This window comes from Molothrus aeneus, chromosome 5, assembly GCF_037042795.1.
Source record: "Molothrus aeneus isolate 106 chromosome 5, BPBGC_Maene_1.0, whole genome shotgun sequence".
In the NCBI taxonomy this organism is placed as follows: domain Eukaryota; kingdom Metazoa; phylum Chordata; class Aves; order Passeriformes; family Icteridae; genus Molothrus; species Molothrus aeneus.
The window spans coordinates 57,688,314-57,701,901 of record NC_089650.1 but is presented as its reverse complement, the minus strand read 5'-3'; the positions used below and the strand labels follow the sequence as shown (position 1 = coordinate 57,701,901).

General features: G+C 41.2%; 1 protein-coding gene across 1 annotated transcript in view; it reads right to left on the bottom strand.

Annotated features, from left to right (window-relative positions):
• Nucleotides 1–13,355, bottom strand: part of SLC26A5 (solute carrier family 26 member 5) — a 38,506-nt gene extending 25,151 nt beyond the window's left edge. The window contains exons 1-3 of the mRNA XM_066550861.1: nucleotides 13,259–13,355; nucleotides 12,533–12,618; nucleotides 1,606–1,819 (exon numbers count right to left, since the gene is read on the bottom strand). Of these exons, the coding sequence (XP_066406958.1) occupies nucleotides 1,606–1,760 (155 nt within the window). The 5' untranslated portion in view covers nucleotides 1,761–1,819; nucleotides 12,533–12,618; nucleotides 13,259–13,355. The remainder of the gene's footprint in view (nucleotides 1–1,605; nucleotides 1,820–12,532; nucleotides 12,619–13,258) is intronic.
• Nucleotides 13,356–13,588: the final 233 nt, after the last annotated feature.

The window sequence follows — 13,588 nt, the reverse complement described above, 5'->3', positions numbered from 1 at the left end:
AAGCAGAAAGAAAGTTAGACACTAGCAGGGGACAAACAGGCTGCAAAAATTGTCTTTCATCCCTATACAGGAAAACAGCTCCTTTACAGGCAGGCTCAGACTCCTGATGACAGTAATTTCTGGACATGCTTAAGCACAAACAACTATGCCTCCAGTTAATTTAGCTCTTAATCACGTGTTAGTGCTGTTGACAAACCTTACAGAACTAGAGAAGAGAACAAAACTGGAGCACAAAACTCAATGTGCATAGACTGGAACAGTTTTACTTCCCACTGGAGGTCACTCATGTGGTTTTCACTCATCAGAATACTCTGCAGTGCTTTTTCCCATTTACTATTTGCATGCTGTATACTTTTTTGATCACAATATTGTATATTTCTAATCTTTAAACATGGCAAATCTATTAATTTAACCAGTACTTATTACTACCCCTACCAGTTCTGACAGACCCACTTTCAGGCTATTTGAGAGCATAACCCTTCCTCACCCAGAAAGGAAAGGCACTGAGGCCAGCAGCACTGATCCTTGGGACTCTCCCCAGACCTATTAACCTTTTGAAACCCTGACTCATGACAAATGAATAGAGCCAGGAAATACATATCTCTACCCAGAAATGCCTTGCATCATACCTTGATTGTACTGTGGTAAGTTTAATCTTGGCTAAAAATGTAACACAGGGATTGTATAAGTGCTTTTCTGTGCAAGGGAATTGCAAGAGAATTGCACGGATTTGTTAGCATTTCTGAATTGCACAGTGAAGAAGCTTGTTGCTAAAAGTGAGAGTCATCCACACTTCTCCATGGTTAGGTGGACTGTATCACAAAAAGGAGGATTTTGATCCACTTTCTTTTAATTCAGGACAGACAAGTTTTCTGAGGTAGAATTAAATGTCTTTACCATTGAAGTCATTCCATAAACCAAAGCTAATCTCCAAATGTCAAATCATGTAAACAGGAATATTTTATAGAAAAACAATTCTGTTGTCCTGCAGAACAAGGTTTGAGAAAGAAATGGAAAAAAAAACTCTGCAAAGGAAGTATGGATAAATATAAAGCTAATGAGACCTTAAATCCCCTGGTACCATGGAGCAAGAGAACCACAGTTAAAGACATTTCACATCTAACCAGATGATACTTATATTCCAAGGCAGTTAATTAAAAGCTAGAGAATGCCTTTAGTAAGTTCTTATTAGACCAATATTTAGATTTCTACACAGCTATCACACATCTCCATTCTTCTGTGAAAGGATCATGTGAAGCACAAATTTGGCTATAAGAATTTCCACGTAAGAAGGACAGATATTTTCTGGGTCTTATGAATTCATGTCACGTGATCTGACTAATACTTCACATTCCCATGCTGCGTATTTTCCTTTTGCACTTTGATGAAGGCAATTCAACTAATTTATCCAACATTTTCTAATATAGCTCTACATTAACATTAAAGCACATAGACAGCTTCTTCCCAGTCTTGCTGAATGGTCAAAGTAGAATTAGTGGTTTTATCTATTAGGTTTCTTTGAAGAGATTACCGGCTAAGTGCATGAATCAATTAAGAATTATAATATTTCTAACCAATAAAACAAAGACAAGACAAAAACCCTACCGACAAGAATGTGCAATCCTCTGCCCTAAAGTCTGACGGGTTCTCTGTCGCCTGTGCAGCTGTCCTTGCAGGAGCTCCTGGTTGTATATTGGTCTCTGCACACAATACATCTGGGTTTGCCCAAGATCCACTTCTTGTTCTTGAGCATGTTCCATAGTTGATCTCACAGAGCAGCAGTGAAGGAGGAACAGTTCCACGGTCTCCACCAAAAAACCTGGTTGCAGACAAAATAAGTTTCCTTTTTAACCTTGGATTTGGCATTTCCTTTCAAATAATGTATTTTAACAAGCTAGAGGCAAGAACTGTGATTGCAGTCTAATTAAACAGTCTGTAACAGCAGGAGGAAAATAAATCACGCTCAAGTCTTTAGTATATGAAAGCTATTAATTTATGCTTCTCTTGTATAATGAAAGCTTTTACATTATTTTCTTGGTAAATAAGAGATGAAACTAACCTGGAAGGTTGTATTCATATTTATCTGGATTTTCCCTCAGTTTTTAAAGAATATACCACTGTAGGAGGGAGATTCCTTTATTGCTGAGTTACTTCCTGCTTAGTCACAAACTGGCATGTCCATTTTCAAAAGACAGAACTCTGACTTTAACATTGAGAAACCCACTTCTTTCTTCCAGATTGTCAGTTGCTTCCTGCATCCATCCATCTGCCTTCCTCTCTATTTCAGAAGTTTCTTTTTCCAAACAGCATCTCAAGGATACACAATTCACTACTTTCAAACAGTTATTATTTCAATGGATGTGCCACTTACTGCTATTCTCAATCTGCACTGACTGAAACAGGAATCGGGAGATGTGCCCAGTTTTAAAACTAGGCAGAAGGTTTGTAAAGATCTATTTGTCTGCCTGATTCAGTGCCACAAACATCTTAACATGTTTAAAAGACACTCTGCTAATTCCATTGCCCCATGTTTGCTGCTTTCAGAAATCCTGGGCAAGAAACTCACTCCCAATTCTGAGCAGTGACAGGACTGCTATGCTGTTAGGCAGAGATGCTGGCTAGTGCCACATTCGATGACAGAACGTGAGTGCAGTGGGAAACGGAGCCATCGTTGTGAACAAGGCCTTGGGCTCAAGTCCAGCAAGTCACTTAAGCATGTGTTTGCCTTCAACCAAGGCTGCTAACCCAGGGGTGCTCTGCTTTTAGCTGTACATCAATACCTTTCTGGGAAAGGGTTACCACGCAGAAATTAAACAAATTGCTACCTAAGCACTCAGACAAAGCCAACCATGATTGGTCCAACATTCCGATTCAGCAAATACAGTCAGACCATCAGCAAAATATCAATATTGCTATCTATGTCTTCACTCTGATGAAAGTGCTGGAATTTTCCACTCAGGTCTTGGTAATCTCTCCTAGAACTGACACAGCCTAGCATCTCTTCAGTTCTCAGTATTTCATAAGCAATATTTCCCCTATGCTGTCAGCCACAAAAGGATATTTTTACTAAAATTGTAGTTTTTCATTTACTGCACACTCTAGATTGACTCCAGCTTTATTGTATGAAATAAAGGCAATCCTTCTTGAGCATGGAGGTTGTAATCTGTGATCCTCAGAAGTCCTCTCAAGCCTCAACCATTCTGGGATTCCATAATGGTCCCTTATGTCATTATTCACATAGAATCTATCTTCTCTAGTAATTAATTGAGGTGTTCTGGCAACATTGGCCTTATCTACAAATTAAGAAGCAATTTTAATCAGTCCTAAACAGAAAATACACTCAAATCAGAACAAAAACTGCAACTGCATGCAAAAGAAACAGACCAAATCAGTTCAATGACTTGGTTTTGGCCAAACTTTCCCAATAAAATGAGAATGTAATATCAATACGTTTTTAGCCACAGTTTTAAAAACACACACCCTGCCTTCTTTCTGCTACAAAGGACAGCAACACAAGACAGTGCCCTGCTAACCCCAAACAATTCAGGCCCTGAATTTCCACCTTTGAGTTTGTTCAGCTTCAAGTAGATTGGTTAATATATAGAAGAGCCACATGAGATTGTAACATAAATCTAGACCTGGAGAGATCTGGAGGTCTCCAATTCTGTACACAAGCTCAAACTCTTCCAGGTACTATGAGCATATAAAGAACAACAAAAGTTCCATCCTGCCTCTGTTTTTCACGGTAACATAAATTAAACAAATGCTGTATTTGACTAACTGAACAAGGCCCAACTCTAAATCAGTTATTCAGATCATGGCAAGAGTTAGTTTGGAATACTACCAGAGGTCACAACCCAAGTTTCACCATCACTCAATCTGAAGGTTTTTAAACTGCAGATTGAATGTTTTGGATTCTGTTAGAATAAGGAAGTTATACTGCACTGAATCATGAGAACCAGCTAAAACAAAAGTAACTTGAGGGAGGATATGACAGGATCTTGTCTTTACCTTCACAGTGGACACAAGAACATGGAAAACAAATCACATGTTGCTAAAAGAGATCCTATATCTACCTAAAACTACTGCTGGATATATCACACTCTTTCTTTTCCATGTCATTTCACCAACTTCATCTCAACAGCCCTCCATAAGCATGTTCCTTGATGGCAACCTAAAATGCTATGCTGTAGATAGTACAGCAACAATTAAAGTCTTTAGTATCATCCCTCTCTTTTCCAAAAGTACACAGAGAGCAAGACTGAGATGTTTGTTTTTATGAGAGATGATACACATTGTCTATTGAGTAGCAAAATAGTAACATTTCATGACTGGTTCCAATGTCTCTCCCAGTGTTTGCTGCATGACAAACTGCCACCACAGTTATCCAAGGCCCAGAAACTGAGTCTTGCCCTTCACTCTCACAATGCTTGAAAAAAAGCAAAAGCAAGGTACTGCCATTTTCATGGAAAGAAAGCTTACTGCTATGACTTCTGAAAACTCACAGACCTTTATCCAGAGGAAGAGAAACGTAATGGTGGATAGTGGAATACTGCTCTCCAACAACCTTTGAACTTCATGGCAAGAATAAAGTTAAAAAGCTGTAAGAAACACTGTCATTAATCTTATCAGCCAGATAAGAGTTGAGTTGAAATAGGTAAAACCTGTATGCAGAAGACTTAAGAGTTGGCAACTCTTTATCTGACTGATAAAGGCCTGTCTTATATCTTTCCTGCTATTATCAAATTGAAGGTGTTAAAGAAAAAAAATAAGTGAAGCAAACATGAACTTATAACACTATCAGTAATAAATTAGCACTTTCTCTTCCCAATCTTAGCTGATAAAGGAGGTCTGTCAAGCCATCTGCACTGATTCTTGTAGAGGACAATAATTTTTGATCCAAATCACGTGAATCAAAGTGCAACCATAAAATTTATAGGAACAGAGATTTGGCTGCTGTTCCTTGGATTCAAAATACAACTATGGGGAGAAAAAAGCAAGAAGTTGGAGACATAAAGAACAGTGTACCATGTGACTCTTGCAGCTTTAACAGGCACTTTTTCTCCTGATGTGTATCTAACCTGAATGTGTCTGAACTACCTAAGGAAATGGGGGAGTCAGCAGCAAATCCATTGTCCTGCCTGTTTTACAAGGGCAAAACCCCTTTCTTTTGGAAGCACAAAGTGCTTTAAGTTGCAGAAAAGCACAGGTGGACATTACTAGTACTGTGTTACAGTATGTCCTCTGCTAGAGACTTCAAGTTTGATCATGAGCTAAGTCTATGAAATATTTTGTGTCTTCAAGCTTACAAATGCAGGTGACAGCCGTCAGCCAAAGGGCTGGTGGAAATACTGCCACTCTATGTAAAACATATTCTTCCAAATGTACCCTGAAAAACACAGTTACTGCAAGGTCTGCTCCTACTCTCTGAAGAGGAAAGATAAAAAACCAGGTGATTTTAGGAACCACATAATGGCTCATTTCTCTTTTCTCTCTGGCCTCATTCCCCAGTGCCCTTCCACTTTTCACCCTCAGTGACAAGTACAAAGTTGTTTTTCAAATAAACACAAAGGTGTAAAATGACTGGGTGGGGTCATAAGGAATGTGTTCTCCTGATTTTATTGGATTGTTCTCATAATTCTCTTTCCTCCTCCACTCCTCCCATTAAATCCACTAACAAGTACATTTTTTAAACCTGAAGCCTTTATGCAAAATTTCGTAAATTTAGAGGTAACTTGTGAAACAAACAAAATTTTCCTTGTGTAGGTCCTAATCTAAGAAATGCACTCCAGGAGTGAACCTTTGGGAAAAAAATAAATCAAGACCTTAAATTTCTATGCAGCTTTTAGACAGGTAAAATGTCCACTCTAATCATTAGAAAGGTGAGATGATTACATAAATTGTGTTTGGTTGAGTGATAAAAGCTTCTCCACACACCTCTAATGTTACTCAGAACAACAGCAGGATGGAAAATCTGGATAATACCCTGGTGAGCTACTGCCAGGGCCACCACATGAGCCATCAGCCTATCAAAAGCTCATCACCACCAGTCCAGAGTGTACACAAGGGTCACCTATGGGACCCTAGAAGTCCCTGCCAGCTCTGGGTGTGAAAAGCATCTGCCCATCTCTAAGAGTAAGAGCACTCAGGGGCAGCAAAAGGGGTTTTGGGAAGTCCTGGCCAGCCACACATGTGCACATGGGATGGTTGTACCAACAACTGGAGTGGGGCTATGACCCTGGGGCTCATATGTCCAGCTTAGCTGGGGAAATTGGGATGAAGGAGCTACTAGGCAGATTGTGTGAGCCTGTGTGCTGGAGGGATCCACCCTGCAGATTGTGATGTATCTCTGCATGTGTACATACACTCTCAGTACTGGACCTCCATCCTGTTAGCTAGAGAGCAGAGGGGATGAAGCCGTTGCCTCTCTGATATGCATGACTTGCCATGTACAGATGTAAGTACATTGTGTATGTGTGTGCTTATGGGAAACACATCTTCAGCCTTGGTACTGGCTGGATCTGGGGATATGGAGCAGCAGCAGCAGCCCCATCTTCCTCAGGCTGTTGAATCCAGTATGATATATTTTCCTCTAATGAATCTATCTTAGCCACTGTAAACAGCATAATAATAACATTGAGCATAAAGATCCTTCTCTCAAAGTGGTAACAAATAAGATATATATCTATTTTAAAATAAGATGATTATGTAACTGGTAAGAGGTAATTTATATTTCATGCTCCCTGCCAAAAAATACTTCAGGCCCCAAAGTTTACTGCATGGACTAATGAATTCATTAGTGTCTTAGGCGTATCTCTTATCAACCAGCAATCTTGTATTTGTTTTCATCAACAGAATGTTTTAGGACCTGTTATAATGATTGAGCTGTTTAATCCATTCCACATAAGACAAACAGCTGGAGCACTTTGAGCAGCAGAACACTGGTCTCCTTCCCCCTGAGACATAGATAAGAGATGGCTTCTGTTTCCAGTGTAAACACATTGATGACCATGAGAACCCACAGCAATATGATTGTTCTTATTTCTGCTTTTTGCAACTTCAGTGACCTTGGATCCTCATCTGCCATCCTCCTTCCCTTTGCCAAAAGCAGGTGCTAGTGACAGTGGAATCAGTAAGTTAATCAGAATGGTAGCATGGCTGATGACCCCTTTATTATGCTTTGTTAAGCTGACTGATAAGGACATCCACCACTTCAGAGACAGGTAATCATTAGCCAGCTTCATCCCCAGAGAAAATCCACTGCCAAAAACTTTGGTGGAGCAGTTTTCTTCATAAAACTCCAGCTGGTCAGAGGAGATAACATAAATCAAGATCATGAATACACACCAAGCTAAGCCAGAATAGCTTCTTTACTTCTTGTGATCTCAGTGCACCAATGACCTCCAACTGGTTCATTTTTTTCAGGCAAAGTGGAACATGCAGACAGTAAACAAGTGTCTGTGCAGAAAGAAATGACTTCATTCTGTGCTACACTTCCTTCTACAGAAAAGCCACCAAAAGAATTCTCCCCTATCTGCTTCATCAACTCTTTACACAGATCACTACCCTCTCAAGTGCTGCATCAAGTTAAAAATAAACAATGAAAAATAGAAGGCTGTTATTTATAACAAAATCATTTCAGTCATCATGTTTACAGTGCAAACCTCTCAAGTCAGAGAAACTGAAGGATAGTAAAACAGCGTGGTCAGAGGAAGAAATGACTGGGGTGCAGAGAGGGAAGAAGAGAGGGCTTAGAATGGGATTAAAATTTATATTCCAGTTGCACTGCTGAAAACATGGCATAAAGTAACTACCATTACTTGAGTAACATGAGGTTTTGAAAAGTCTCCAAGGATCCTCTACAAGGCAGTCTTTCTAACATGTTCTGAGAGGATCTGCTCCTCTGTAAAACAGGCTACAGCCACTGCCATGCTTGAAGAAATTCCTGAAGAACTGATGCTTCTGAAAGGCAACACAGAACTTCAGCACAGGGCAGCCACTCCTTGGGAAAGCAGCATGACTAACTATTTCTCAACTCTTCTGCAACTCTTCTCCTGATAGTTCTGAGAACTTCTCTATCCATGTTAGGATCTGCAAACAGTTCATTCTTGGAAGCTACTTCATAACACACATTTTCTGTGTTTTTTTTCTGCACTAGGTATGAAACAGAATACCACATTAGCAGTAAGCAGAATATGACATATGATAGATCCTTTCCCCATTTATGCAACTGTTGCTTGGTTAAGATGTTATCTAAACAACAGCATTCTCCTGTCTCTTATGTACTTGAGTGTTGCTTCATGATCTGAAGGTGAATGCCAGACAGTGGGAATAACCTTCCTCAATATTTTGATGCCAAGATTACTCCTAAAGGCCATGAGTGCACAGCAAACACAGGCCAACGCTGCTTTTGCTTGAAATATTTTAAAATGCACTGTAAGCAAAGAACATGTAGAGAAGTTTCTCAAAGTATTAGTACATATATATATATATATATATATATATATGTATATTTCTTCTGTGGCGAATGAAATTTTAATGTGAGACAGCCCCATGTCTGTTCTTAACTGCACAAACAAAAAGATCAGCCCTCATGGAGCTGAACTTTTCTCCAAATGACCCTCTAAGTGTATGGGGCAGAACAACCCTGCATGGACGGATCCCTGCAACAGCTACACTAGAACAGGGTGTCTTGATGAAGGAACTCAAAGAGCAAGAAGGGTATCTGGGCTGAGGATCATCAAATGAAATGAAGAAAGGTTCACTGAGTAATTTTCTGATGATTTCTTCTTGCAAGAACCTTTCCTTCCTTCTCAGGAACACATATGCAAAAGAAACAAATGTCACCTGAAAACAGGGAAAAAAAATCAGACTCACTACAACTGCAACTAGTTAGACTCAGGTCACCTGTTCAGCTATATGGACTTAAATGAAGCACCAAAAAGAGATCATATATATTGATTTTAAGCATGAAACTGGCAAAGAAATAAAACTGCAATCATATAATACGGAACTGAAAACAAGCAAACAAGTACAGTGCAAAATTTCAAAAAGAAAAATGCAATGAACTAAAGACAGTAGATAATGAAACAGTAAACCTGAAAGAAATTGTAAGGGCTTAGAAAACAATGTTATATCAAAACTCTGAAGCTGGGGCAGGATCCTGGTAAAGTAGGATATGCAGGATTAGATGCTGAAGTGGTAAATGAATTCAGGTATAGATTTCTCTGGGAAAGGACTTGAACCATGTTATGCTATAAAGTTAAGGTAGCAGCAGCAAAACTTCTGTATTTGGAGAAGACATTACAGTTGCCTGTATGTATCTGTGATAGATCTGTAGTGTTGTTCCTTATGTGACTCTTCAGATTTGCCTGAGGTTAGCAGAGCTCTTTGAGAACAGGAACAGGCAGTTCCCTGTGGGCACCTCTGAGCAGCAATCCAAGTTTTGTCCTGCATGGGGTATAGCTTTTTAAATTCTATCTCATGAAAACCAGGTAGAAATTTTGTAATCCTTAATCAGTTCAACCCTTAATTGAGCTTAATTGATCTGTCCCTGCTAGACTGAACTTCAACAAGGATGTTTTAAACAACAGACTCAGCAATCTTTGATTTGGATTGGAAAATTCTGTCTGTGCCTTAGGATCACAGAATGGTGGAAGGGGCCTTCAAGACCACCTAGTTCCAAACCCCTGCAATGGGTAGGGACATCTTCCACTAGACCGGGTTGCTCAAAAAGCCCCACCCAGCATGGGATGAGAGGTTTTCTGAGGAGTTCTGAAATCTCAGCCTTGCTTCAGAACCTAATTTCCATAAAATAAATTAAAAGGAGCAATTTGATCTAGTCCAGCCTATGTGTCAGAATCTCAGATTCTCAATTAACAGATTAAAATCTATTAATTAGCTAACCCACACCCTCCCCAATAACCACAACAATATAAGAACACAAACAGAATTGGGTGTGCAAAATGGTAAGCAACAGTCAAAGCAGAGCAGTAAAACTTGATCCCCTGCCTGTGCAAAACCAGTAAGTTTTCAAAGAAGGCTGGAGAAAAAAAGATTCTACCCAAGCAGTAAAAATACAGACTGTAAAAGACCTCCCAGGAAGGCAATCACACATATTGTTTGTCACATGGAAGGTTTTCCCAGCTTGCTACTGCACAAAATAAAATAAATAGTTAATGCAACATTTTGAGAAGAGTAGTCCAAGTTCCTGCATAGGCCAGTGGGTCATATATGTACTCTAATAATCATAAATAAAAATCTAAATCCTATTAATGCAACTGATTTGCAAAACTCACTCAACTGCCTGCACAAATTTACAGCCATATCTTCAAAGCCATGGAAATACTTGACATTGACTGTTTGTGTATAGATTTCCCATTACCTGGGCACATGGTAAATAACAACAAGATCTGCACTTTGCTGCTGTTTGTACTTCTAAAGAGCAAAAAGCTTTAGATAGATAAGTGGTTATAAAATAACAGCAATGGCAGGTCTTGTAGCCATGTGAAGAATTATTATCAAGAAAGACTATCAAGAAATACTGTTAGCAAGACAACATTCTGCTGACTAACAGTTCTAGGGAAAGAAACATCTAAATAATGATGGTGTTTAATTCATTAAAAATAACTGGGAAATCAATAGGCTAATTAGTGCTTGAGAATTTTAGATTCAGCGTGGTTTTCTTGGGCTAAAAGTTACAGGCTATGAAACAATCCAATAGAAAAAAAAAACAGAAAAGAAAGCTTTAGAAAACCAGATCTTACAGAAAAATGCATCAGCAATAAAATAGAAGAAAAAATAGCAGTGAGCAGTTCATTGGGCAGAGACCAGGAGAGGCAGAGGAGCTCAAAGGACTGTGCTTTTCTAGGCAGCTCAGTGGATACACAAAAGTCTTGGTTACATTTACAGAGGCTACAGCTGCAATTCAAATTAGTGGTAGTTCAAGATAATACTGGTCTGTCTCTACTATAACAGTCAAAGCAGATAAACATACATTCAGCTCTTCTTTCTTAAGTTATTAGCAAAAGAGCAACAGTGTGACAGCCACGTGCTAAATCTGTGCCTGTTTTCCATTATTTTAGCATCACACTAATATAATAATAACAACATCTTTCCATGTGGTTTTGGAATATTTAAGTTCTAAAAACATTGAATTTTTGGGGACAGATTATTATAAGCATGAAAAACTGTGTGCTGAAGATATGATTTGAACCGCAGTAATGGACTAGAAATTCCAAACAAAAGGCAAGATGCAAAGGCTGTTCAGTGCTCCAAGTTGTAAGATCTGATGGCTGAATCCAAAGAGTATTTTAGTAAGTATTCACTTAGAAAATAAGCTGAGTTTATGCCAGAGGCTAAAAATATGACAATTTCCTAGGCCTTTCACCTAGATTGCTCAATTATCTGTACTTTTTAAAATTATATCAGCCTTTAGGCAAACTGTTACCCTGCACACAGAGTTTATACAGTATGAGCAATAAAAGCATATCAGCTCTGGACACAATACTGAGAGGAAATAAAGTTTAGTTTCGTTTAGAACCCAAGCAGCAGCAGGCTTGTTTCTTACTGGACCTAGAGCTTTGCTTCACTGAAATCTGATTCTGAATATAACTCAATATTTTCCCAACTCCCCCCATAAATATACCTCTAAATGCAATGAAGCTTTTAGAATGAGACTGATGAGTTAAATACCCTCAAGTCTATAGAAGGGAGTAAATGCTACTGCAAATTAATATGCTTTATCAGCTACCAACAGCAGCTCTGCATGTGTGAAACTCCATTCTCTTCCTATACCTTTCCCACACTACATTTCAGAGATGTTTCACAATACAGTGCAAGACTATTAACAAAACACTTCAGTCTGGAAATACTGCTAAATGCAGAACTGAAACATCTGTCGTGTCTTAGGAAGGCTTAGGACTGTCAGAAACCAAGTGTTTCAAAGTGTGATAACTGTCCCTTGAGGAAGGCAAGAGGTGATCCCTACAGATCAGTGCAAGCCACCTGCATGTGCTTGCTTCTGAAACAGCAAATAACCTTAGTTTTTCTATTTCTACAGCAGCAGTAAAGTAGCATCCTACTCATGAAACTTCTGTACTACAAATCAAGACACCTGTTAACCCAAAATACCTGTTACTGCACTTTTAGTAAGAGACATTTTAAAAGTTTGCTTGCAGATTTTAGTCTTCGTTTGGGAAAACTTCAGCCAAAATATTCTGTGCCCAGACCCTTGTTGTCAGTCATTGACACAAAAACCAATGCTGTACAACTGTATTACTGTGACAGATATGAAGAATTATGAATGTATATTCTGCTGATTCATCACCAGAAATAATGGCAGCAATCGAATCTTTTTTTTTCTTTTCTTACTACTGGACTATCCCTAAATGCCTGCTGCAACAGCCATTTGGGTCCTCTGAAATTTCGAAGCATCCCAAAACCAGCTTTCAACCATATTTCAATCTTCAGACAACCAGAAATTTTGCAATAGCAGCATGGGCACGAGCACAGCAAATTTAAGCTTACTTACTTTTCTGGCTGGCTTCTCCTAGTTGCTTTCACTGATCCCTTGTAAGGAGTTCAAAATGTTCCCACAGTCCGTGAAGCTGAAAAATACTGACATAGGAAAGGCAAATTTCTCTTCTTTGCCTGAAAAGTGGAAGGGCATGAAGGGGTTGGGGGCGGGGGGGGGAATAGTTTAATCAAGGTTTTGGAAAGGTTTTGAAGGTCTTTGGGTTAAAGCTAGTACTCAAGCGCAGAACAGGTAGTTTTTGTTGTTACAAGAATTCTTGGGGGAGCCGCTCCGACTTAAACTGACAGCTCGCAGCTCACAGTCGGAGGGGTGCAGGCGCCACACGAGGAAATGACTGATCTCTCAGCCTCCCTCCGGCTTCCCCGTGGGTGCTGAGCGTGTTTTACAGCACCGAGCAGCGCGGGTGCCGCCGCTGCCCGGGAGCCCCTGGGCGCTGCCCCGGCCGCGGCGCTGCCCCCGGACCGCGGCTGCCGCTCGCGGGGCTCCGGCCGCTCCGCCGGGCGAAGGGAGCGAGGACGATACGGAGCGATACCCCCAGGCTCCCTCCGGCCCGAGGTGACCGAGCGGGAGCCACAGGCGTGGGGACAGCCCGACCCCAACCGCCGCTCTTCGCGGCAAGGCTCGCTCCCCTCACGGGAGATCCGCTCTAGGGGAGAGACCCCCTCCGCCACTGACCCCGCGCACACCCGCTCACCCCCGCCCGGCCGGCCGCGCTCCGCTCACCACCCTCCGCCTTCCTCCAGCCCGGCAGCGGCCGCCGCCGCTCGCTCCAAGGTGAGGAGCCCGGGGGCACGGGCAGCCACCAGCCCCTGCCGGCTCCCGCCCCCTCCCGCCCCGCGGCCGCGGGCGCGCCTGGGACTCGTAGTCCCCCCGCAGCCCCGGCCGGGCGCGTCCCCGCCGCGGCCTACGAGTCCCAGGATGCCGCGGGGCCGTGCGCGCTCCCAGCGGCGCGGCCTGCGGGGGCCTTGCCCCGGCCGAGCTCCCTCGCTCGGAGGGGATAACGGAGCCCCGGAACCCTGCGCTGAGCAGGGTTGGAAGAGTCCTTCGACATCA